We start from the raw sequence: 27,459 nt of genomic DNA, 5'->3' as shown, positions 1-27,459 counted from the left end.
TTCGTAACTTAGACCTTGCTTTTTCTTTTATTTTCTTTAAAATTTGCATTAATGACAAACTGTATATTAGCAAATTCATGAAATTTATAAACCGGTCCAAAATTTAGTTGTCAATGGTCAGAAAAAATCCAGCGACTTGCCTCGTGGATCAAGCTAAAAGTGGGCCAAGTCACTAGAAAAGACTCAGTTTTGCAGTTTTCTTTATTATTATTTTTTCAAGTTTTAAATAAATTTAAATAAAATCGTTTGATGTTACATTCTTGATTAGTAAGCTGAAGTGGCAATGGGCAAGGCATATAGTACGCAGAACTGACGGCCAATGGGGCAGCAAAGTTCTGTAGTGGAGGAGGCCACGTACCGGAAAGCGCAGCGTAGGACGTCCACCCGCAAGGTGGACCGACAACCTCATAAAGGTAGCGGGAAGGCGCTGGATGCCTGCATCCAGCAGCCACAACAACCGACTAATATGGAAATCATTGGGGGAGGCCTATGTTCAGCAGTGGACGTCTTGTGGCTGAAATGATGATGATGATGATTTTGTTACTTTTCCTTTTTTTTTTGTAATAATTTTGTATTTTTTTAACGTTTTTTTTTTGGAAAAGAAATCAGCGTGGCAAAGTTTGGTTTGCAAAAACTAAATTGTTTTCATTTCTTCGTTTCTAAATACAGGCCATAAAACATAAAAAGTTTTTGTACTTATGCACATACATTATTGTAACATAACTTACTTAAAAGTTATTTTCATCGATCAGTGTCAGTATGTAGTCGATCAGCCCAGAAATGCTGACAGCATTTTTGAGACAGGTAAGCGTAAGGTTAGCGTCATCATCATCATCAACAACATCCCTTTACAGTCCACTGCTAGACTATGAGCCTCCTCCATTTAGTGGAAGGTTTTGCCGTAATCCCCACGCTTGGCAGGCGAGTTGGAGCTTGGAGCTGCTGCCCGTTCTTTGTTTAAAATGTGTAGCTTTACTTTTTAACTTTAGCGTATTAATTTAAAACCTTAAACCACAGTTTCAGTACTTTTTTTTTCATGTAAATATTTTATTAAACGTATAAAGATGGCTGTTCTTTAGTCTTGCTAAAACTCAAGAATAGTCTGGCCGATTTAACTAATTTTGTTTTTGAAATGTTTGTCGGAGTGCAGGGATGGTTTAAATTTTGCTTTGAGATTTCGCTTCCACCTTCGGCCTGTTGATCACTTTCCATCAGGTGAGATGCAAGCTCCAGCTTCTTCGTTAAAGATAACAAAAAATACATGTTGCATTTACTTTTCAGCTATGGCACGTGTCAGCAGTGCACTTCAACATGATAGCCCTGGGCATGGGCATGGGGTATCCCTCCTCCCTGCTGCCTGCCCTCAGGGCACCAGACTCCCCCATCAAGCTTGATCTCAACGCCGCCTCTTGGATATGTAAGTAACATAATAGAGCAACCATAGACTAACGATGAAGGTGTCGGACTGGCCAACTTTTGATCCTTATCAGTATATTTATCAGTGAAGAACTTAGTTTACTACTACTACTACTTCTCATACTGACCAAATGACCGGTCATTTGGTCTTCTTCACTGAAAAGTATGGCCATCTTGAATTACCAAAGGTAAATAAAGGATTTGGCTTACATTCCCCACTCTGGACAGTAGACGGGTCAATAATTACTTTATTAGACTGACCCGTTATTAGAAACATATCGAGAGGTTTCGCATTACGTCCGATCCGATTTGGAATCCGTCAAAATACGGTTTTAGAAACCTAGTAGAAATTGGATGACGGATAAAAGTAAAAATTCTACGACAATCTGGACTAAATTCAAGGATTGGGATCAGACGGAGCTCGAAACCGCTCTTTCAGTGCCGTGCCAGGGTTCTTCAGTTTTTTTACCTGAAAAATTGTCAATTTCTTTCTACTAGCACCAACACAAACTCAATGATGTATTTGAAATAACACATAATCTAAAAATTGACAATACCTCGTGTAAAAGTTTTTGTGAGCGTATCAATGAATGTTTGCGACAGCAATAGGAATGTCCAATCAAGATATTTTTGTAGAACGAATCAAATATAAAAGACATGAAACTGACAAAATATTCATGACTCGGACAATACTTATTTACGACAACCAACATTATGCTACTCTAATACCTATAAAAATATAATCTTCTGTAAAAGTAAAATGGCCTCTCTCAAGGATTTCCATAATGGCCCTGAAATGCTTCCCGCGGTCTGAAGAAGTAACTTGCCCTACACAGGGTTATAGGGCTTAGGTATACCAGTAAACAATTTTCGTCTGAAAACGTATCGATCGATCGATCTTCAGGTCTAGATTCTGATTTTTAGACGTAATTATTATCCGCTGTGCTTCAATTGCTAGCGCCGCGTACTATCTAATCTCTAGAAGTAAAACCACACACACCTAACCATATTTTTAATTTTTGCAGCGTCATGTATAGGCTTCTCCTCAATACCTGGCTACATCGTCAGCTCCTGGCTCATGCACGCCTGGGGCCGGCGCGTGACGTGTCTGATCATGCAAGTGCCCGGCGTTCTTGGCTTGCTCTGTATCTACTTCGCCAACGACTTCTACCTGCTCCTCCTGGGCAGGCTCCTCGGGGGATTCACCGGCGGTGGCAACGTATCTCTAGGCTCCGTCGTCATCGGAGAATTCTCTAGCCCACAGAACAGAGGCATGTTCCTCAATCTCAAAACTGCCTCACTCTGCACTGGTAGCGCCATTGTCCACGCTCTCGGCCACTTCTACCACTGGAGAACACTCGCGCTGATGTGCACAGCGCCCTACATCATATCCTTTGCCATCATCTGCACATGGGTGGAGAGCCCCGCTTGGCTCGCTTCCAAAAAGAAATTTAACAAAAGCAAAGACGCTTTTTTGTTCCTGCGAGGTGATAGCGACCATTCTAGAAGAGAGATCTCGGACTTGATCAAAACACAACGAAATCAGACCGAGCAAAAAAAGAAGAAAGTCTGTCGATTGGTTTTGGACTTCTTCAAGAAATTTGGAAGGAAAGACTTTTATAAGCCCATATTTATTTTGACCGTCGGCTTTATCCTGCTTGAATTCAGCGGACGCCATATTTTTCCGGCGTATGCTGCGGATATTATTAACCAAATTGCTGGAAATAAGGAAGAGGCTTTCTACTACAATCTAATTATAGATATTATCATCGCCTTGAGTGCTACCATTTCTTCAATTGTAGTCAAACTGATGAGGCGAAGACTCGTGCTGTTCACAACTGGTTTTGCATCTGTTATTGTAGTTTTATTATTATGTGTCTATCTATATCTTAGTGCTGAGGGCATAATATCTAAGGAAAGGTCTTGGGTGCCCATTACAATATTCGTTTTGTACTTCATTTTAGTAAATCAGGGCAGTGCTCCGATACCTATGGCTTTGTTAGGGGAACTCTTGCCCTTGGAGCACAGAAGTGTGGGGTCTAGTGTCTCAGGAATTACGATAGCGCTTCTTCTTCAATTTGGTTTATCGGTAACTCCATATTTGATGCAGTCCGTAAAAGTTTACGGTACATTTGCAGTTTTTGCCGCCATGTCATCGGTGTGTCTAACTATTCTTTACTTTGTATTGCCTGAAACGAAGGATAGAACTTTACTCGAAATTGAAAATTATTTCAAAACTGGTAGATTTGATGATATTGATGAGGACGATGTAGAAACTAAGAAAATGATCTTAACTGAAACAAAGCAGTGAAATCAACGAAAAGGGAAATTATACGAAAATATTTAGAGCAGCGAAATCCCTTAAATCTACTATACATATAAAAATAAGTCGGGTTTTCCTTCCTGACGCTATAACTCCAGAACGCAAGAACCGATTTCCACGGTTTTGCATTCATTGGAAAGGTCTCGGGCTCCGTGAGGTTTATAGCCGCGCGATAAAGCTTTTCTGTGACAGACAAAATTGTACGCGGGCGAAACCGCGGGCGGAAAGCTAGTCTGAATCTGAAAATCATCATCATCATTTCAACTACAGGACGAGGACGGCCACTGCTGAACATAGGCCTCGCCCAATGATTTCTATACTGCCCGGTTGGTAGCGGCCTGCATCCAGCGCCTTCCTGCTTATAAGATCGTCGGTCCACTTTGTATTTGCGTGCTAAATATGTAATTCAATGGGTACAGCAGCTAATACCTATTGCGCATCATAATGTGAACTATAAATAATAATGTGCGAATCAGATTGTTTAATGTACCTAAGCTTTAACAACTTATTCAATCTTTTTTTATGTGGATTTACCAACGCCTGTTTACATTACTTTTATTCTAGTAATTAGGTAATTAACCAAGCATAGGATGAAATCCTATTTCGAAATATTTTTCCAAGACCATTGCCTAGTCATTTGTTGCATTGTGAGACTTTATTCTAATCTAAAGTTATAATTTTGTAGTAAACTGTCTCCAATATTTGTTATAGTTTATTCAACGTCAAAAGAATATTTTATAATTTACATAATTTTAATTAAAATAAAATTTTGTAGTCGTTTAATAGTGTGTTTTATTACTTTACCCGTGTGAATACCTCCTAAACAAGAAAACATTATAATCCGATCAAGCTCACTGCGCACCTCGCTGGAATGTGACTCTCCCTTACACCACAACTTACACTCACCCGCACACCTCCCCGCGTTCGCCCCGCCCGATGTGACGTCACGGCAGCCAGGTGCGCAGCGCAGTTAACTCGATCGGGTTGTAAATAAATGCACCTTCGTTTAAAATTCCCAAAGTTCATTACCTTCATGTTAGGTAACTTCATAGAATATTAATCATGCATTAAATTAGTTTGTTATCTAAAATGCTTTAAAATAATTAATTTTATTCATTCATTTTATTGGGTCAACTGTTTTTTTTGCAAAATCTTATTGCAAACAAAGGAAAGGGAACAAAGACGTATCTTTGTTTCCTTTTGATTAAGTTTACTTTTTAATGAAAGATTGTTTAATCAACATCTGGCAGTCCTGCAATTTATAATGCGGACTAAACGTTAATGTAGTTGAACCAATTACTTACCACTTTAGCCTACTGAGGGTCCTGGGCATTTAAAGGCAAAAAGGGATACTTAAAAACAGATATTATTTTCAGCGATCACAATCACAGGTATATTACAACGGAACGGAACGAAACCCTTAATACGGAACCTTAAAAATAAATAAATAACACAAAAACCCTTGGAAATGGTGTAAACAATTGCTGGTAAGGCCACCCACACAGATGACGTCATTATAATAGCAATCACACAGCAATTTATTTAAATGAGTAAAAAGTGCAAAATTAAAAGTAAATAAGTACTTACCTTACTGCTCACTAGTCAACCTTCAAATATGTAGATAGGCTTTATTATTTCTACCAAGTACCATCCATAATTATATTCGACCTCCCTTTTGATGGACCGACGGGCGGCGCAGGACCGGTCTTTGTGGAAATTCTTAGGGGAGGCATTTGTCCAGCTGTGGACGTCATTCGGCTGAAACGAAGGAACGAACGAACGAAAGAAGAGTAAGTAATTAGTAAACTGCCTCGAAAGAATAATATTATTCAATGTCAAAACAAAAGTAAATAATTTTAATCTTAATAAAATTGTGCAGTCGTATACTCTATTTTATTACTTTGCCCGAGACTGAACACCTCATAAACTGGCTGGGTTACACATCTTAGGTACCTTTTTTTTTTCGACTGGAAAATTCATGAAACTGCATACTCACCAGCCCGGGGGAGCCAATGAGTTATGTGGGGCTCTCACATCTTAGATACTTACTTTAAACGTAAATGACACTAACCGGTAATTTTTGTATGGTGTTTGACAGACTTTCGACATTTGTTACAGTTAAAGTAAGATTGTGCAACCCAGCCTTACACATTTTCTAAAAAATATCAAAAAGACATCACATCTGAAAGATTAGAAAATCCTTTTAAAATATTATCCAGATAATCATTGTCGCAACAAATATCTTAGCTAGGAAGACAAATAGATCTTTATCAAGTTATTAGTAACAATAACAGTATTATTTTCCGTGTAAATATTAGTTTTTACATTCTGATATGATACGAACAGCTCCATAGAGCGGGAGAAGTGGCGTGGTGTTGGTAAGTACCCAAGGTTCGATTGTTGTTCCAGTCAATCAAGAAAAGGAGAATTAATGTGAATAATGATTATGATAAATGATTCAGAATCAGATCAACAATTTATACTTCTTTATTAATATTATAAATGCGAAAGTAACTCTGTCTGTCTGTCTGTCTCGCTTTCACGCCTAAACCACTGAACCGATTTTGATGAAATTTGGCATAGAGATAATTTGAGTCCCGGCAAAGGACATAGGATAGTTTTTATCCCGGTTTTTGAAACAGGGACGCGCGTGATAAAGTTTTTCTGTGACAGACAAAATTCCACGCGGGCGAAGCCGCGGGCGGAAAGCTAGTAACATTAATACGACGTAGCCCATTAAATGTTGTCAGTGTGTCGAGTCAGATTCGAGGAACGCGGGTTCGATCCCCGCCGCCACTCGACTAATTGTGGTGAACCCACTCATAAAAAACTCATTTATTTTTGCAAATAGGCTTTTAAAAAGCACTTTTACACGTCCCAGTATTAACCCTACCACTGCTTCGGGACAATAAATGGGCCAGTGCTGAGAAGAAGCAGCGCAAGAAACTCAGTCACTACTAAGCACTCGTAAGCGACTTGGCCCGTGGGCCAACTAAAAGTGGGCCAAGTCACTGGAAGACTCCAAGATTACCACGAGGGGATAACGGGACTCATATACATTAAAATTATTATAGCCGTTATAACGGCCATAATATGTCGGCCCTTTGGTGGTAGAGGTTCGAAACGGACTACTATGCCGAGCGAGAGGTCCCCAGTTCGATTCCCGGTCGGGCAAAAATTGATAATTTTAATTTCTGTGACGAGTCTATCGTAGGTGTTACTATGTAAATATAAATTGTATTAATTAAGTGAACATGCACGAAGTCATAAAAATAGTGACTTTCTCGTCGGTGACTGCCTAACAAAAAACACGAACACCAGTTTAAAGTGACGTGTAGTTATTATTTATTTATTTATTTATTTATTTATTTATTTATTTATTTATTTATTTATTTATTTATTATTCATTATTGAGCAATTATATAATATAATAGGTTTTATTTGTATGTGAATGTCCTTTCAAATTGGTGTTCTACCCACGTGTAAGTATATTATAGTTAAGGGACAGGTAAATACGAGTATTTATAGTCTCTAATACGGCGATACTTAACATAAAAAAGTTATTTGGTACCTACTTTAGAAGGCTCTACATATTTTATTAATTTACTAGCGGCCGCCCGCGACTTCGTACGCGGGGATCCCGTTTTACCACCTTCATCTATCTTACGCGGTTTAGATTTTTTTATGCAAATGTTTTTTCCCGCTAACTCCCGTTCCCGTGAGAATTTTGCAATATCCTGTTGTAACTAAGCTTTAAGTTTACTAAGGTACCTGCATGCCAAATTTCAATCGTTTAACTTAAGCGGTTTAGATTTTTCATACAAAAGGATTTTGCCGCTAATTCCCGTTCCCGTGGGAATTTCGGGAATTCCTTTCTAAGTGCACCTCTACGGTACCTAAGCTACGTCCCTTCCAAATTTCAAGTGCCTACGTTTAGCCGTTTAGGCTGTGCGTCGATATGTCCATAGCTGGGCACCGTTAATCAAATAGTTAACTTCGTTAATCGTTAAACCGTTAATAAAAAAATTAACTTCGTTAAACGTTAAAACATTACATTTCGCAAGATTTAACGCAAGTTAACGTTAATCGTTATTTATTTTATTTATTTAAAATCTTTATTGCACACATAAAAACAGTGGTACAACAGGCGAGCTTAATGCCATGTGGCATTCTCTTCCAGCTAACCAGAAAATTAGACAAAACAGAGAATTTAAGTAGGCGGTGCAAAATAGTACAAATACAAAAAAAAACTTATACTAATATAATACATAAAATATTATAATATATTCAAAATATATACCTACATAAATACATACATATACATAATATAAGGTGGATAACGAGAAGGTTTAAGAGAGATCAAGACGACGAGATACGTTCAAGGAAATGCTTGCGCACAGAGTATTTAAACACAAACTTGCTGGGAGCCTGCCTAATGTTCTCGGGAAGAGCGTTCCAAAGGCGAATAGATTGGAGAAGGAATGAATTAGAGAGGAAACCAGTGCGGTGGGATGGGGTAGAAAGAAGAAGTTTGTTGGAGGAACGAAGTTGCCTTACATGAGTTGAACTTAAAAGAGTATACTGAGATTAATCCGTTAACACATAATAATAAAACGAAAAAAATTATTGTATGCAAGGTTCAAATAATTTCGAAAACTTGTATCGCGCATGGAATTTATTCCTCTTTTATGATTGTGCTACAAGCTTTCGAAATTATGTGAACCTTGCATAAGTACCTACAAAATTATTTTTTTCGTTTTAGTACAACAGCATTTCAGAAAAAAAGCTTGGTTTTAAAAAAGTTTTTTAATTATTATAATTTTATTTTACACTTTTTAGTTGTATCTCAATCTCAGAGCCTTGATTTAATTACAATACAATTTAGCACCAAAGTGCTCGAAAAGACAAATCCAGCAAACCCAAACTCGATAAGTTTCCACCGTTTCGTTTAGGAATTTCTATGGCCACCTCCTGACTCCATCATCAGGACCCTGGACATCATCTGGTATAAAAGTGCTCGAAAAGACAAATCCAACGAACCCAAATTCGATGCGATGCCGCCGTTTCATTTAGGAGTTCCTATGGCCACCTCATGACTCCATCATCAGACCAGCTCAATGGTACCATAACATTGCATTGTCATCGTACTTACATAAGTACCTATACCAAATTTCAGCTCAATCGTTTAAGGAAAACTGGTCTTAAATTCAGTTGCAAGAGTTGTCCCACCCACACACATACTAACAAGTTAGTGTCGTTAGTGATCTGGTTACAAAAACTGTTGTTTTGGGTTCTGGAAGTTCTGGAAGCCCGAACGTACTTGTCAGAACGCGTTTTTCTAGCGTTTTTCAGCGTGCCTGCTGTATCTTTTTGGTAAATTTATAGTAGGTACTGGATTAACGATGAACGGACTTAGGATAATTTAACGGAAGTTAACGAGTCCGTTAACTTAAAAGTTAATCCGTTAATAGAAATGTTAACTTCGCTAATTAACGATTAACGGATTAACGAGTTAATGCCCAGCTATGGATATGTCATAATTATGTCAGTCAGTCAGTTTCTCCTTTTATATATTTATAATAATAGAAGATTTATTTTTCTTTATTAAGGAAACAAACAGCATGAATTGATTATTTCGTGTAATGAAGTACCAAAACAGTCTGACAGTATCGAGAACCCATCCTATAACACAGGCAGGTTATGATAAGAAATAAAGTTTTCAATTGGCCCGATCAGAACTCAAACCTTGGACTCACAGCGATTCACGTTCAATTCAGCTCACCATTCTATAGAGCCGATAAAAACGCAGTAATTTAAAAAAAGTTTAATTCCAACTCGACGCCTTCCGGGAAAAAAACAAATCTTGCGACAATTAAAAACACTTACTACAGTTTATTAGCTAGTTTAATGATAATGATAATTTCTGCCACAATACCGATCCGCGAGTGGGCGCAGATCGCTGCGCACTTTGATAATGGTCGCTCCTTTTGTTAAACAGGTATTTTTTTATTTGTTTTGCCTTAAAAAAAATCAACATGCCTTCTTAACGCATCGCTAAGTAATGCAGTCGAGAAACTAATTGTTGTTTTTTTTTTTTTGGTTTGTGAAGTTACTGGTGTGAAATGTTGTGAAAAAGAGTGGAAAAATGTGCTGAATTTGTGTAGATTTTTTTAGTTTGGCCCTTTTAAGGGTTGGCAATTTATGGTTGGATTTATTCATTTTATATTAAACAAAATTGTGTGAACAAAATTCGCACTGAAGCAGAAAATAGAATAGAAAGTATTTATTTGTCTCAAAACAGGAAACCACTAGATTTAAAAAGCTGGGGGCTTAAAAGCCTCTCTACTGAGAAAAAATATTTGAGTTTGTACACTGTACACACTCCAATTTTATGCAATTTTCGTTCAGCGTTGTCGATCGAAAAACAACTATAATTATTTCCTTGGGATGTCCTACCTCTTACCCTTTAAAATAATATGAAGAACTAAACATTTGTAATATTAAATTTAAAAAAATGTGTGAGCTTAAATAAAAGAGTAAAAGCACGACCAATAAATATTATCGAACCTTCACTCGTAGTTAACAATATGCTAGCTAGGTACAACAATATTGTCAACAGGCTGACCTTCTTAAATAAATACTGAGGAGTGAATGCAATAAAAACAATTTTTTTTAATAAACACTGCAAAGCAGACATCGTTAAAACCGTTATAATAGTTTAAATAATGACAATAATTTAGTCGGCCGTTTGGTGTAGTGGTTCGAAACGGACTACTATTCCGGAGGTTGCGGGTTCGATTCCCGCACAGTACAAACATTTGTGTGCATGAACATATTTGTTTGTATTGGACTGGGTGTTTTCTATGTATAATATGTATGTATTTACAAAAAAAAAAGTATTTAAGTACATTTATGTTGATATCCGTTGTCTAGTACCCATAGTACAAGCTTTGCTTAGTTTGGGACTAGAAGCGCAGTGTAAAATGTCCAAGGATATTTATTTATTTATTTAATTATTTATTTAATAATCCTTCCTTCCTTAAATCTGTAGAGAGGTCAATTCTGTACATGAAATATATTTTCAAAATACCTAACTATCAGGGGGTGTAAATCATTTCGTATGAAAAATCTAAACCGCTTAAGTTAGACGCTTGTAATTTGACATATAGGTTAGGGTGGTCCTTATTCCTAGGAAAAATTTTTTTTTTTATATATTTTGCGGGGCACCACGTAATTTCAATATACAGGGTGTTAGGTAAATGGGTATATGAGCCGACACTAGCCCATGTTAACATGGTCATATAAATGGTATGGTGAAGCCAGAAAATTGATATCTTCATTTTAATTATTTTAATTTTCATACAAATCGGATTTTATAAAATTTATTTTGTATGAAAATTTAAAAAAATTAAGTGATGATATCAAATTTCTGGCTTCACCATACCATTTATATGACTATGTTAACATGGGCTAGTGTCGGCTCATATACCCATTTACCTAACACCCTGTATACCATATGAAAGTCTTTCATTATTATTTTTTTTTAATTTTCAAAAGACATTTAGGGGTCGCTACCAAGGTTTGAATTTTAAGTAAAAACACAAAATCTGTATTTGTTAGATTCGTTTATTTTTAGCCAAAGCCAAATAAAAATATCACAAAATTATTGTTGTTGCTATGAACTAAGATATTATGTACAATGTACATTATTTGAATCAATTATTTTTAAGATATAAGAGTTTACTTGTTAGTATCTCGACGCGTCGGTACCATGGTCGGTACAGAAGAGGGGTTGAGGGGAGAAGGGGACAAGAAGCGATTGTCTATTCTATCTATGCGATGTTCATTTGTACCTAAAATGTGATATAAACACTTAAATAAAACATTTATGAAACCATGATATAAGATCTTCAAAGCTTTTTGTAAATATTTTGACAGCTGGTAGCGACCTCTAAATCTTAACAAAAAAAAAAAACAAAAAAGCTAATTTCATATTTAGAGGTATATAATCGAATGAGAAAGTGCCCCGGGGAGAATTCAAAAGTCGAAAAATAAGGACCACCCTAATATAGGTACCTTAGTAAACTTAAAGCTTAGTTACAACAAGGAATTCCCGAAATTCCCACGGGAACGGGAATTAGCGGCAAAATCCTTTTGTATAAAAAATCTAAACCGCTTAAGTTAGACGCTTGAAATTTGGCATGCAGGTACCTTAGTAAACTTAAAGCTTAGTTACAACAGGATATTGCAAAATTCTCACGGGAACGGGAGTTAGCGGGAAAAAACATTTGCATGAAAAAATCTAAACCGCGTAAGATAGATCAAGGTGGTAAAACGGGATCCACGCGTACGAAGTCGCGGGCGGCCGCTAGTAAATTAATAAAATATGTAGAGCCTTCTAAAGTAGGTACAAAATAACTTTTTTATGTTAAGTATCGCCGTATTACGCTTGAAATTTGGCATGCAGGTACTTTAGTAAACTTAAAGCTTAGTTACAACAGGATATTGCAAAATTCTCACGGGAACGGGAGTTAGCGGGAAAAAACATTTGCATGAAAAAATCTAAACCGCGTAAGATAGATCAAGGTGGTAAAACGGGATCCACGCGTACGAAGTCGCGGGCGGCCGCTAGTAAATTAATAAAATATGTAGAGCCTTCTAAAGTAGGTACAAAATAACTTTTTTATGTTAAGTATCGCCGTATTACGCTTGAAATTTGGCATGCAGGTACTTTAGTAAACTTAAAGCTTAGTTACAACAGGATATTGCAAAATTCCCACGGGAACGGGAGCGGGAAAAAACATTTGTATGAAAATATCTAAACCGCGTAAGATAGACGCTTAAAATTTGGCATGCAGGTACCTTAGTAAACTTAAAGCTTAGTTACAACAGGATATTGCAAAATTCCCACGGAAACGGGAGTTAGCGGGAAAAAACATTTGTATGACTGACTCACTGACATATCAATGCACAGCCTAAACGGCTAAACGTAGGCACTTGAAATTTGGAAGGGACGTAGCTTAGGTACCGTAGAGGTGCACTAAGAAAGGAATTCCCGAAATTCCCACGGGAACGGGAGTTAGCGGGAAAAAACATTTGAATGAAAAAATCTAAACCGCGTAAGATAGATGAAGGGGGTAAAACGGGATCCACGCGTACGAAGTCGCGGGCGGCCGCTAGTATCTATACTTATAATAAATCTGTAGAGATGTCAATTCTGCACATGAAATATATTTTCAAAATAACTATCAGGGGGTGATAAGTGATCGATACTGATGCTAAAAATGCAATCAGTAAAATTTTTGTCTGTCTGTCTGTCTGTCCGTCTGTATGTTCCTTATAGAAACAAAAACTACACGACGGATTTTAACGAAACTTGGTACAATTATTCTTCGTACTCTTGGGCAGGTTATAGTATACTTAGAAATTCCCACAGGAACGGGAATTAACGGGAAAATCATTTTGTATGAAAAATCTATACCGCTTAATTTAGACGCTTGAAATTTGGCATGCAGGTATCTTAGTAAACTAAAAGCTTAGTTACAACAGGATATTGCAAAATTCCCACGGAAACGGTAGGTAATTGGCGGGAAAATCCTTTTGTATGAAAAATCTAAACCGCTTAATTTAGACGCTTGGAATTTGGCATGCAGGTATCTTAGTAAACTAAAAGCTTAGTTACAACAGGATATTGCGAAATTCCCACGGGAACGGGAGTTAGCGGGAAAAAACTTTGTATGAAAAAATCTAAACCGCGTAAGATAGATGAAGGGGGTAAAACGGGATCCACGCGTACGAAGTCGCGGGCGGCCGCTAGTATCTATAATAAATTTATTCTAATACCTACTTAATTACAACGTTGGTGAGGTTTTAAGTAAGTAGATATAGCAGTCATAACAATAAAATTTGTGTCTGGGTTGAGTAGGTATTAGACCTAGCGAGACATACTCATCTACATATCACCTAAAATTAGTGACGTCAATCTAATAAAACGGCACCTTATTTGCATCAAAATACAGTTTTCCACAGAAAAAAGAATGTTTTCACTTCTTTTTTTTACGATTTCCATAATTAGGTATACAATGACAGTAAATATTGTTACAATTATATTACTAAGAAACTACAGCTTTTGCTCGCGGCTTCACCCACGTAAAATGTATTTTATCACAGAGCGTCATAAAATATAGCCTATGTTATTCTGGGTTATCTATCTATCTATACTTATAATAAATCTGTAGAGAGGTCAATTCTGTACATGAAATATATTTTCAAAATAACTATTAGGGGGTGATTAGTGATCGATACTGATGCCAAAAATGCAATCAGTAAAATTTTTGTCTGTCTGTATATGTTCCTTATAGAAACAAAAACTACTCGACGGATTTTAACGAAACTTGGCACAATTATTCTTCATACTCCTGGGCAGGTTAGGACGCTTGAAAGGCATGCAGGTATCTTAGTAAACTTAAAGCTTAGTTACAACAGGATATTGCAAAAGGGTCCGTGGCCGAGTCCCCCAGAGTTCGACGCACCCGTGGTCGACGCCCCCGGTCAGTTAAATTCGATTTGAAGCAATTTTTAATCAAATGTACAGTCAGGCACAAAAATGTTTATAAACGAATAAATATATATTAGGCCAGTAGAATTAAACACAAAAATGAATCTAATAAAATGAAAATAATTCCTACAAAAGTTTTTTGTTTCTTACTACTGTTGGTTTGGGGTTAAAATTTTGCTCCCAGATTGTATAAATATGTAGCGTCAAACATGCATAGTTTAGTATAATAATTCGCTTGTGAAACTTTTTTCGTCGACTGTACTTAGTGCAAAAGCCGAAAAAAATATGATATTAAATTTATTTAAATCGGGGGCGTCCACCACGGGTGCGTCGAACACTTTTAAACAAATTAACCTTACTAAACAAATTGCGACATTATGGTGTATCGAATAAGTCACTTGATCTGTTGAACTCGTATCTCACAGGCAGAAAACAAAAAGTTTGTATTAACGGAACTGAGTCTTCTGGAGCACCTCTTACTATGGGTGTGCCGCAGGGATCAATATTAGGACCTTTGCTATTTCTAATTTATACATATTAATGACCTTCCTTACTTTGTAAAAGATCTGTGTGATATCACAAAATATAACAGAAGACAAACTCCATACTAAACGCGCTCGAGCCACGCACACATAGACAGACACCGCTCTAGCAAGACTGTCTTGGACGAATGCGAGCGCGACGTGGCGCGACAGACGTTCGCCACACGTTCGCTGTGGTTCGCTTGAGTCACGTGCCGGATAACCGCCTGTGATATTATTTTGTTTTGCGAAATTGACGAAAATGAGTGAATAGAAAAAGTCGTATTATAATTGTTCGGTATTTGGTTGCTTAAACTCATCATTAAATACCGAATTTTCATTTTTGTAAATTACCAGTTGATTCGGGGAGGTAAGTAAGTTATTTATTTGAATTTCAATTGAAATTGAAAGCCAACTCAATTATTAGGAATATCGAATTGTTTTAGAGAGGTTTTAGGAATTATTGGATAACTAGCTTTTGCCCGCGGCTTCACCCGCGTGAAATTTAGTTTGTCACAGATCGTCATAAATTATAGCCTATATGTTATTCAGGGTTGTAAACAATAATACTGTAAAGTTACATCAAAATCCGTTCTGTAGTTTTTGCGTGAAAGAGCAACAAACATCCAGACATCCAAACTATCGCATTTATAATATTATAGTTAGATAATAGTGTCAACCACTCAACTAAATACTACTTCCTTCTCGTGTATTTGTTTGCAATCTATTACTATAATAACGTACTAAATATAAATAAGTATAGGTACGTGGATATCTGTTATTGTCTTTTTATTTAACATTTTTCTATCATAACGAAATAAACGCAACACATGACAAGCCAACCCTAGCGCGACGGCCGAGCGTGCGAGCGAGAGAGGTATGCAAAGCGAGGTACATACATGAGTTTACCTTCTGTTATATTTTGTGGTGATATTGTGTTATTTGCTGATGACACATCTCTCATTTTCAAAGTTGATAGAGGTAAAGTAAATTTTGACGATATTAATGATACACTCTCACAGGTTCTATATTGGTTCACTGTTAACAACTTATTGTTAAATTCAAATAAAACTAAGTGCATTAAATTTAGCTTACCTAATGTGAGGCAGGTTTCCACGCAATTAATGGTGAAGAATGAACCATTAAATAGCATAAATTCCACAACATTCTTGGGAATCACTTTAGATGCTAAACTTCAGTGGGGTCCTCATATTGAAACTTTGTCAAAAAGGCTCAGTTCGACTGCTTTTGCAGTGAGAAAGATAAGGCAATTAACTGACATTGAAACGGCAAGGCTAGTATATTTTAGCTATTTTCACAGTATAATGTCATACGGCATATTGTTGTGGGGCTCAGCCGCGGACATTGAAACTGTGTTTGTTCTGCAGAAGAGAGCAGTGCGGGCCATTTATAACCTTGGACCCCGATTTTCCTTGAAAGATTTTTTTAAGGAAATTAACATACTGACAGTAGCTTCACAGTTCATTTATGAAAGCCTTTTATATGTTCGCAAAAATATAGAGCAATTCACAAAAAAGAGCGATTTGCATAACTTTAATACAAGAAACAAAAATAAACTTGCCGTTCCAAATTTCAGACTGCATAAGATTGGGAATTCATTTATAAGGAAATGTATTCAATTATTTAATAAATTACCACAAACTGTTGTAGAACTACCCATTCATAAATTCAAAGCACATATTAAAAGTACCTTAATGAAAAAGGGCTACTATAAAGTCGATGATTATTTAAAAGATAAAAATGTTTGGGATGCGTAACTGCCTAGCTCGCATAAATATTTATAACTATGTATTTTGAAAACCTGTAAACCTTTGAAAAAGAGGCTGACAATAGTGTCTGAGTTTCTTGCGCTGCTTCTTCTCAGCACTGGCCCATTTATTGTCCTGAAGCAGTGGTAGGGTTAATACTGGGACGTGTAAAAGCTTGCCTGCTTTTTTAAAGCCTACTTACAGAAATAAATGAGTTTTACTGAGTTTTACTGGGGGACTCGGCCACGGACCCTTGCAAAATTCCCACGGGAACGGGAGTTAGCGGGAAAAAACATTTGTATGAAAAAATCTAAACCGCGTAAGGTAGATGAAGGGGGTAAAACGGGATCCACACGTAGGAAGTCGCGGGCGGCCGCTAGTCTTGAATATTTTTCTAGTTAATGAAGGTGACCCACCTAAGTTTGAATTAAAGAACAATCTATCTTATAAACTACCTGCATAATACTTATTTCAAGTACGAAAATACGATCATTACAAGTATTTTTTCGCGTACAAAAAATAATATAATAAAATAAAATAAATATCCTTATCATCTTAACGATCGCGATCTGCACGCGTTGGTGGAGTTGAAGCTTTACTGGTGTCGATAACCGTTATTAGCGACTTTCGCCAGTATTCACAAACATTACTATGAGGTCTCACAGTGCGCGTGGACACACAGGGTGACACACAGAGCTTTTTTTTTTTATGTGACAGGAGGCAAACGAGCAGACGGATCACCTGATGGTAAGTGATTACCGTCGCCCATAGACACCCGCAGACCCAGGGGCGCTGTGCGTTCGATTGCTGCTTCACTTAAGCAAGCATCGTTTGTTAATACGGGCGTTTGTCTCCCCAGCTGCCTACCTTGGACAACCAGTCAATTTGGAGTAATAAATAATTGTATTTGTTTATTTCAGGCATGGACGGTGAGCGGGGTGCTCCTGAACATGCTAGGGCAGGGCATGGTGTTGAGCTACCCGTCCTGCCTTCTGCCAGGTCTTAAGGACCCTAGCTCCAGCATCAAGGTCGACCTGGGCATGGCCTCATGGCTGGGTTAGTATCTATCTCCGTTTCAGCCAAATGACGTCCACTGCTGGACAAAGGCCTCCCCCAAGGTTTTCCACCATGAACGGTCCTGCGCTGCCCGCATCCAGGCTCTTCCCTTAATCTTCTCTTAGTATCTATCTATATCTATAAAAGCGAAAGGTCACTGACTGACTGACTGACCTTTGTCACCTGTCATCCGCTTTACAATGGAGGGAAGTCGAACCTTAATTTCGAACTCCTCCTATGTTATTCTGATTAATTTCGTTGCTGATCCAATGACAGTTTAACTTTCCCCCGGGACAAACTTGACCTTCATTGGTTGGGTTTTTGTGGCGGTCAAGCTGTAGATCCTGGCTACACAGGAGTTGCAGTGGTGGGTACGAGAGGTGGGAATAGTCCCGTGACTGACTGACTGACTCAGTCACTTATCACAAAATCTCATAAACTACAAGTGCTAGGAGTCTCAAATTTTGCATGGGGGTTCCTTTTAGAACGTAGGTGCTCACTAAGACTAAGGAATTTTTCAAAATTCAACTCGAGCATTCTGGGAGTGGGTAGTCAATGCGAAAAAACGCTCAACGGTTGGAATGTGCAGGTGTCAAAATGTCCATACGGACCGGCTGTTAGTGTGGCAAAAAGTGTGAACGTCAAAAAGTCCCAGTGTCAAAATGTACATTATTACCATGGTTACAAGGGGATAAAACGGGATCCACGCGTACGAATTCGCGGGCGGCCACTAAGTAGTTAATTTATATTTTAGTAGGTAAAGTCAATTCGTGACACCCAGTGTACAAAAAGTAGACAACACAATCATAATCAAATTGGAAATACGTTTTGAAAACTGTTAAAACGAACAAGAGAACCTACGGAGATAACGTGGAATATGGTGGTAAAGCTGGTTCAAATGTGCTATTATTTATTCAAGTTTTGTCACCTTAATTTTTTTACCCACATTTTCGCAAATATTTGATTTGATTCCTGATCCTGACCCCATTATTTAGCGAACTAAATAGGTGAGTTTTAGTCTCGTAGGCCAAAAAACTGTGAAGGCTAGGCTGTCTGTAGATAATGGAGATGTTACAGAATAACGGGACTATTCCCACCTCTCGTTCCCACCACTGCAACTCCTGTGTCGCCAGGATCTACAGCTTGACCGCCACAAAAACCCAACCAATGAAGGTCAAGTTTGTCCCGGGGGAAAGTTAAACTGTCATTGGACCCGCAACGAAATTAATCAGAAGAACATAGGAGGAGTTCGAAATTAAGGTTCGACTTCCCTCCATTGTAAAGCGGATGACAGGTGACAAACAAAGGTTTAAAACCTTTAAGAAAAAGATTATGCACCACGGACAATAAATTAAATTAAGGGGGCCTATCTTATGAGCAATTAGCAACTACCTGCCAATAATATTTTTCACAAAATCGCTTAAAAGCACGGAAATTTTTCAGAATAGATAAAAGGTGGAATTTACTGCTGATGGGTTTTCTGGTGGAGACCATGTCTTCACGCTCCATTTCAACCTATAATGGCTATGTCGACCATAAAGTATTATGTTTATCCGTTAAGTCCGTATGAAAATGAATAGAAATCCTCCCTACCTAACTACTTAGAATTTGCAAAGCTCAAGAAGAAACACTGAGTTTGATAGACAGGATTTATGATGAGGGCCATAGTGTACCTACAGCCTTGCTACTAAGATAGCTAAGTAGGTACTTGTATTTAAATATAAATTGACAAGACAAATAGCATTGCTAAAATTATGAGGAAACCGCTAATTTTTCCACGACAACTAAAACATTACAATTTCAAAAAAGGTGCGACCCTTATTAATTACTTAACTTGTACAATTGAACAATAGACTGGCATTTATCGGGCAATTACACAAATCGTGATTAACTAATCGTGACACCGTTTATCTGCGGTTTCAAACAGATTTGTAACAGGTAAATAAAGCAATAACAACAGAAGTGTGCGAATTGTTGAATGCCATATAAGTATGTCAATATAAAAATAACTTGAAAATGGCAGGCCGATTAATGAATCAAATAACCTCAGTTCGTATTGTTAAAATAGCTGCTTTATCTACTATATAAAAATAAGTCGGGTTTTCCTTCCTGACGCTATAACTCCAGAACGCACGAACCGATTTCCACGGTTTTGCATTCGTTAGAAAGGGCTCGGGCTCCGTGAGGTTTATAGCCGCGCGATAAAGCTTTTCTGTGACAGACAAAATTGCACGCGGGCGAAGCCGCGGGCGGAAAGCTAGTCCTGCTATAAAATAATTTAAAAAACACTCACCCGTTCTGCACTTCACCACACTGCTTGAATCGCGGTTCCCCATCTCTTCTTCTGCCTTCATAATGGAAGTTGTTGAAGAACCAGCCTCGAACTATCGATACCACACATTCTACACACGCACTATAGACACAAGACTCACAAGTACACAACACTAAAGCAAATAATCACAAGACTCATTACAAAGCACAAACCACTAAAGCACACAATTATGGCGGTGAACGAGCAAATAACGATCCACGGTACTTATAAAAACTTCTACGGTAGAATTTTCCAGAAAGAAGCTGTGACTCCGGAGACGACGTCCGGAGTGAGCGACGGTAGTTCGTAGACTAATGTAGAATGCAGCGAAAGGCAGCGGGAGAATATACGAAAAAATGTGGGTAGTTTAGAAAACAAAAAAATACGACTGCCCACATTATGAACAACTTTATTTTTATCTTGGAATTATTTTGTTCATTTCTTCGTTAGAAATTTTAAACTCGATGAAACTAAAGTTTTTTTAGCAAAGGGCTAAAAAAAATCTTAGTCTTTTTTGAAGTTCATTTAGAAACAACAAACTACATACTACTCGTACTTACTTTTTCCAGCATCATCTATAGACTATATTCTGGTTGGCAATATTTATAGTTAGCGTATAGGATATTTTTATATTTTTCAATGGGCATGGCATGGCCCCTGACATGCCATGTATCGAACATGGCATGTCAGAGTTAAGTTGTAAGTACCTACTTACCTAATCATACATTTGCTCCCCATAAGTCAACATCCACTCATTGTAAGTGATGCAATGTGCAAAATATGCAGGTACTTAACTATTCTCCATTATGTAAACGTGACTGGTAGCACCTAAAAGACCGTAAATATTCTCTAAATTATACCTAAAACTGTAAATGAGAGCACGATGACATAGTAGGTAATAAAATTGTTTTATCAAGAGCAATATAAAAAGTAAATCAACTACGAGTAGGTAAATCTATGCTTCTACAAATAGACGTAAATAGATAAGTTTTTATAAAATAGCAGTCTCACGGCCGAATACTGAAACGCCATTTAAATATTTGACGGCTTCTCAAATAGTTAAGAAGCTCCGTATGCGAAATGTAAGTTTATTTCGCATACTCAAGACAATATCTGAGCAGTTCTCAATTTTTAAGCACCTCTCAAATTAAGTTGCACTCAAACGCCACTCAAATGAATTTTCGCATACTGAAACGCCATTCAACGCTAAGCATTACTCAAACAACTGTCAAATCGTCTTAAGCAGCTGTTAAATTTGAGAGTGCTTGCGCGGTATCTTAAATCCTATTCTTATACCTAAATCGACCTAAATAGTGGTAAACAATGGTGTGTCATCGTTATCATTTCTTTCGAGCCTCGAGGAAATACCTAGATCATGGACCTATAAAAAAAGTCGGACGGATTCTCATCAACAAAATACTGTGACATTAGGATATACCAGCTCGCCTGTACCCTGTACGTACAGGCCGGCACGCACACATTTATACCCTGATACACCACTTCGAGTGCAAACTTCACACAGTTGACACATTTACGCGGCGAAAAAAAACACAAATACGACATGTCTTGCGTGGTGAAATTGTGTAAAAACCTTTCTGATCGAACGAACAAAAATCAAGGAATCACATTTCACAGGTAAATTTATAATCTAATCACTTATTTCCCCGATTTTATAAACATTAAAATATTAAAATCAAACGTCAATCACCCGACAAAATAATACGTCAAAGGCCAGTGTTCTCAGTTATTTACGTGGGAAAATTACCCGAAAAGTGGGAAATGTATAATTTTAAGACTTTTTAGGTGTTTATTACGCATACTATAGAAATAAAATAATTTATCATAATAACTGTGTTTTAATGGGATATATTTTCGTAGGCAGATTTGATCCTTCCCAAGGGCGTGGAACTGCGAAATTCAAATTTTCTTATATTTTTGAAAGTCAGTGTCAGGTTGTATGTTAAAATCTATCAGAGATAATAATATTGATGATACATCAGATTATGATTACGTAGGTACACACAAGATTGATAATTTGTAACTGCGTGAATCATATTTTGATCAACATATAACCTGACACTGACTTGCAAACAAAGTAAGAAAATTTTAAAATTTCGCGTCTACCTCAACATCTTTAATCCTTTTCAAATGACACGATATAATTCAGTCTACATTTCCAAGTAACATATCTGCCCATCGATGTTTTTCTTAAGATAAATGGGTAAAATGTTTTGGCTAACATGGCATCCCTAAATTCACTCACACAATAGACAAACGCCAAAATTTTGCATTATTACTGTTTTTATTTTATCAGGATATACCGCTTAGTTTAAAAGTTATTACGTTTTCTTTACAATAAGTAATTGGAAGAAAAAAAAATCTATAAAAAATTAAAAAAAAATCTCAAAAAAATTTTGACCTCTTTTTTGTCGATAAAAATAGGTCTAGTTTTATCTATTTTCATATGTACACTTTAACGTGACTCACACTGTATAGTGCACAAAGTAACAACTAAAATAGCTGCTATAAAATCGCTTTACATAAACATGCCTATTTCTGAGGAATATGGGGACAATGTGTATCATTTAGTACCAAATAAATATTTTTTCTTTCTTTACATCGCATAGCAGCATTTCCAAGAGTTGTTGATTTGTCAATTTGATGCTCTGTCAACAAAACAAATTTTATTTAATTAAAAAAATAATTTTAAAGGTGATACTTTTTATTGTTGAAATCTATTAAGTGGCGATCGTGGACCGAAACGTAACCACAATTGACATTTATCATTGTTGACAAAGCATCAAATTGACAAATCAACAACTCTTGGAAATGCTGCTATAGCCATTGAGTTATAATGTACTACGTACTAGAGAAGACATGTCAACGAGATTGTTTCTGGCACGCAAACAGGTCCGTGGACCGATCTTCAATTAGTATGGGCCCAGCGGTTGCTGTGACAACACGCTTGGGTGCAGTTTTGTTTTTTGAAAATATACCATCCTATACACGAAAATACTGTTCAAATAACTCCAGAAACATAATTAAGTAAAAATCAAGGAATGACTTTTTACCATTATGTTGTACATTTATGCACTTTAAAACACTAATTTAATTTTAATTTGTCAATTACAAGGCGTCACCGCGGCGGCAGCCATTTTACGAAAATTTCAAAGATTAAAAATCGCAGACTTGACACTGACTCATAAATTACTATACGAAAGGAAGGTTAAATAAAGCAATAAAAATATTTTTTTAACGATTATTAGCAATTTGTATTGCACTAATTACTAATAGTCCCGTCCAGCCCCTCGTGTTAAGCTAAATAAGCTTGGGTTACGAGTGGGCTCACACAATAGTCGTGCGGCATCATGGATCAAACTTGTTCGAATCTCACTGCTGTTGTTCGTATGCGACTGGTTAGTTAGTAAATCACCCTAATTATTGACACCTAGCTCACGAGATAGGCTAAAATTATAATAATTATACAGTGTGTCTGGTCACCAGCTGTGTCCGACCCGTTAGGGCGCAGTAATATGATCAATTTTATCGACGAGTGGGAATTTTTCTAAAATCTCAAGATGGACTGACTAAAGATAGCAGGAAGACGCTGTGTGCAGGCCACTATCAACTGGGCGACGTGAAAATCATTGGAGGAGGCCTTTGTTCAGAAGTGGACGTCCAGTAGCTAAAATGATGACGATGATTCCTTACAGTATCCAATTCAATAGGCAGAAACTAAACGTAAACGAAGTGTCGCCTCTGTAATGGTATCATTATCTATAACTCATAATATTTCGTGCGCTGTTGGATGACAGTTTTAAACTAGAGATGGGTCATTTTTTTATCGAATTAGAAAATACCAGTTAACGATTCTCAAGGCGATTATCGATTACATTAGATTTTAATCGGGAAGAAAAATTATTAAAGGCTTAAGCATCAGTATGAAGCCCATACTCACTTGTAGCACAAGTAACACGATTAGCAACAATCCCCTCAGTTGTGAATTCGGAATCGCCAGTTGTAATTTTAAATTCGCATCACAGAGTGAAGTAACTAACACCAAAAAACGGCAGAGCGAAGTGATTTCGTTTCAACTGCCATGTTTTGTCACTTGTCTAGGAGGGCTAATATTAGTCTAAGGGAGGGGCGCTTAGATTAAATTACAGGAAACGCACAATATAATAAAAGAAAATCATGTAAGTAGCTTAACATTTTTGCTATTGAGCACCATGAAAATTATAAATAACACAATTTAGTCGATTTGTTTATTTTCACAATCGATTCAAAATGTCTATGATGAGGCGACCGCAGGAACGTCACTATTCGCGCAATCCTAGCAGTGAAGTACGACATTTTCTGGTGCAGATTTTATCGCCATAAATTATGAAACTTGATAGTCATGGATTTGACTGACAGCTGTCCGTCAAATTCCCGCCCCGCACCCCGCACTGCACATATTTTGTTCGCGATGTCTGTTCTATACGTAGTAATATTACTTCAATGGCTATAGCTTAAACCCATTTCCGATGTCCCCATATTCCTCAGAAATAGGCATGTTTATGTAAAGCGATTTCATAGCAGCTATTTTGGTTGTTACTTTGTGCACTAAGTATACGATGCACAGTTGGCTGTTCGATGTGGAAGATATCACCTAGTACACGTTCATAACTTCCCGTTGCGTAGAACCGTAGGGTTATAATAAGTATTTGGTCCACTGGTTGTATGGCGTTTGGTAAGAGGTTTCAAAGAGTTTCCAAATTATGAATCCAGAAACAACACGTTTCTTTTGAGACGCGGAACCTCGCTCGGAATTCAGCCTTATCCTTCTATTAGATCCTGCGATTAGATTTAGGTATTTCCTCGAGGCTCGAAAGAAATGATAACGTTGACACAAACATTATTTACCACTATTCAGGTCGATTTATGTATAAGAATATACTATTACTTATTCTGTGATAAGAATAGGATTTAAGATACCGCGCAAGCACTCTCAAATTTAACAGCTGCTCAAGACGATTTGACAGTTGTTTGAGTAATGCTTAGCGTTGAATGGCGTTTCAGTATGCGAAAATTCATTTGAGTGGCGTTTGAGTGCAACTTAATTTGAGAGGTGCTTAATGAGAACTGCTTAGATATTGTTTTGAGTATGCGAAATGTAAGTTTAGGAGCTGCTTAACTATTTGAGAAGCCGTCAAATATTTAAATGGCGTTTCAGTATTCGGCCGTAGCTACCTAGATGACTTCCATTTACCAAAAAAATATAAAATATGACGTAGGTAGTCATGTTGTTTGCCTACTTTCGAAACTTTTATCAAGAGATAAATGTTATTTATTCTGCTTTAACGGCCAACTAAAAAAACTGTGTACCTACTTGTTAATCAATTGGCTATCAGTTACAAACTTATTACAGAACGTTCTGTTTGTATTGTTGCAGCTTCCTCGGTGGGCCTATCCAGCTTGCTGGGTTTCTTCATCTCCTCAGTGCTCATGGAGTGGTACGGCAGGAAACTGGCTCATGCCCTGGTCATCCTACCAGGCACCACCGGCTGGATCATCATATACTTCTCCAAGGACATCACAACCCTCATGATAGGCAGAATCCTCGGAGGCATCACAGCGGGAGCTACCGTCACTTTGGGCGCAGTTGTAATCGGGGAATTCACCAGCCCAGAACACAGAGGCATGTTCCTAAATCTGAAGACAGCTGCCGTATGTTTGGGCAACACTACGATGCACATTCTCGGCCATTTCTTCCATTGGAAAACCGTAGCCCTCTGTGGACTAGTGCCTCATATTGTGGCTTTATGCATCGTCTCTACGTGGCCTGAGAGTCCTGCGTGGTTAGCATCTAAAAAGAGATACGACGAAAGCGAAAAAGCATTCATTTGGTTAAGAGGCAGTAGCCAGCTACAGGAGCACTACCAGCTCGTAAAATCACAAAAAGAGCGATTAACAACCACAAATAATTCGTTCAAGGGGAAATTTTCAGATTTCATGCACAAATTGGGAAGGAGAGACTTTTTAAAACCAGCATTCATTATTTTCTTGGGTGCTATCCTTCTGGAAGCGTGTGGAAGGCACACGTTCCCTGCGTACGCTTCGACCATTATCAATGAAATCAGTGGCAGCAAGCAGCAGTCGTTCCTCTACACCATAAGCATTGATTTGATCGTGACCGCTAGTGCCATGTCCTCTTCAGTGCTGGTCAAGATGATGAAGCGGAGGACTCTTCTCTTCTCAACAGGAATATCCGCTATTTTGATGCTGTTCAGCGTTTGTACGTACCAGTATTTGGTAGGCAGATCCGTTATCCCAATGGAACACACTTGGATTCCTTTGACAATGCTCGTGATCTACTTTATATTAGCAAATCTGGGGTGTACTCCAATACCGTTTGTGATATTGGGAGAAATATTTCCGTTGGCACATAGAGGGGCGGGGGTGGCTGCGTCTGGGGTTAGTATGTCTATAGGCTTGTATGTGTTCTTAGAAGTCACGCCATACTTGTTGGCCAGCGTCGGGTTCCACGGAACCTTCGCCGTGTTTGGTGGAGCCATGTGCGTCGCCATGTTAGGCCTTTACTTCATTCTGCCAGAGACCAAAGATAGGACACTGCAGGAGATCGAAGACTATTTGAACTATGGCAAATATAGAGATGAAAAGACTGACCCTGAAGATGAGGAGGTTAGGCTCAAAATGATGAGCTAAAGAGGACTGATTTTTATTTTAATGTTGGAAAACAATGCCAGTATAATATTAGTGTTAGTATTTTTTACGTATAAATCGGATTGATTGGACATTTGTTTGCATCATAATACCAACGTGTGCCTTTGTTTATGTGTGTGTATGTCCTAACTGTGCATTGTGTACTATATTTAGTGCGAATACACACTACTACAAACCTACCTACCTACACACTTAAAAAAACGTATTGACCTCGACTCGACGACTAGAGAAAAATCATTTAAGTATGATAATTATGTTGAATGGCTTATTTCTACAGAATCTCTGCATTGCTCTGAAAACACTAAACTCCCATGTACCTATACTGTTTCAGAATAACCTTCAAACAAGGTGATAGAAGTGATAGAAGTCGTGGACTTGTAGGTTTATCTGTGAGTATGACTTTCAGTCGAGTTTTCAGAATTCCTAGAAACTTATTCTGAAATCTGAAATCCTATATTATGTAAAATCGAAACATAGTTCCTAAGAACTACTATTATTTAAGAGTTATTATAAGTTAAGTCAGTGATAGTAAGTAGGCTATTATTTTATAAAAGCCGTATTATATTTGTATCATAGTTTATAAATAAATTGTGTTATAAATGAATAGGTATGTTTTTGCTTTTCTTCCTTTAATTAGTCATGATTGTAAAGGTAAGTAGGCTATTATTTTATAAAAGCCGTATTATATTTGTATCATGGTTTATAAATAAATTGTGTTATAAATGAATAGGTATGTTTTTGCTTTTCTTCCTTTAACTAGTCATGATTGTAAAGGTAGC

The 27,459-nt window shown here is 37.5% G+C and overlaps 2 protein-coding genes across 2 annotated transcripts; both read left to right on the top strand.

The window, feature by feature from the left end:
- Positions 1-743: 743 nt before the first annotated feature.
- Positions 744-4,454, top strand: LOC135084195 (facilitated trehalose transporter Tret1-2 homolog). The gene is made up of 3 exons (XM_063978931.1): positions 744-804; positions 1,282-1,417; positions 2,442-4,454. Exons 1-3 carry the CDS (start codon positions 781-783, stop codon positions 3,725-3,727), a joined length of 1,446 nt encoding a protein of 481 aa, XP_063835001.1. The 5' UTR covers positions 744-780; the 3' UTR covers positions 3,728-4,454.
- A 5,194-nt stretch (positions 4,455-9,648) lies between these two features.
- Positions 9,649-27,407, top strand: LOC135084161 (facilitated trehalose transporter Tret1-like). Its single transcript, XM_063978906.1, has 3 exons — positions 9,649-9,737; positions 17,508-17,643; positions 25,389-27,407. Exons 1-3 carry the CDS (start codon positions 9,714-9,716, stop codon positions 26,660-26,662), a joined length of 1,434 nt encoding a protein of 477 aa, XP_063834976.1. The 5' UTR covers positions 9,649-9,713; the 3' UTR covers positions 26,663-27,407.
- The last annotated feature ends 52 nt before the right edge of the window (positions 27,408-27,459 follow it).

The sequence above is a fragment of the Ostrinia nubilalis genome, chromosome 25, assembly GCF_963855985.1.
Source record: "Ostrinia nubilalis chromosome 25, ilOstNubi1.1, whole genome shotgun sequence".
In the NCBI taxonomy this organism is placed as follows: Eukaryota; Metazoa; Arthropoda; class Insecta; order Lepidoptera; family Crambidae; genus Ostrinia; species Ostrinia nubilalis.
This window is presented reverse-complemented; position numbering and strand designations above follow the sequence as displayed.

What these genes read in the sequence shown, in the direction of transcription:
- LOC135084195 (XM_063978931.1), top strand. Translation starts at nt 781, where the DNA reads ATGCTGACAGCATTTTTGAGACAG. An exon ending in TGACAGCATTTTTGAGACAG is followed by an intron (nt 805 to 1,281) that starts GTAAGCGTAAGG and finishes TTTACTTTTCAG; the next exon opens with CTATGGCACGTGTCAGCAGT. An exon ending in CAACGCCGCCTCTTGGATAT is followed by an intron (nt 1,418 to 2,441) that starts GTAAGTAACATA and finishes TAATTTTTGCAG; the next exon opens with CGTCATGTATAGGCTTCTCC.
- LOC135084161 (XM_063978906.1), top strand. Translation starts at nt 9,714, where the DNA reads ATGGTCGCTCCTTTTGTTAAACAG. An exon ending in TCGCTCCTTTTGTTAAACAG is followed by an intron (nt 9,738 to 17,507) that starts GTATTTTTTTAT and finishes TGTTTATTTCAG; the next exon opens with GCATGGACGGTGAGCGGGGT. An exon ending in GGGCATGGCCTCATGGCTGG is followed by an intron (nt 17,644 to 25,388) that starts GTTAGTATCTAT and finishes GTATTGTTGCAG; the next exon opens with CTTCCTCGGTGGGCCTATCC.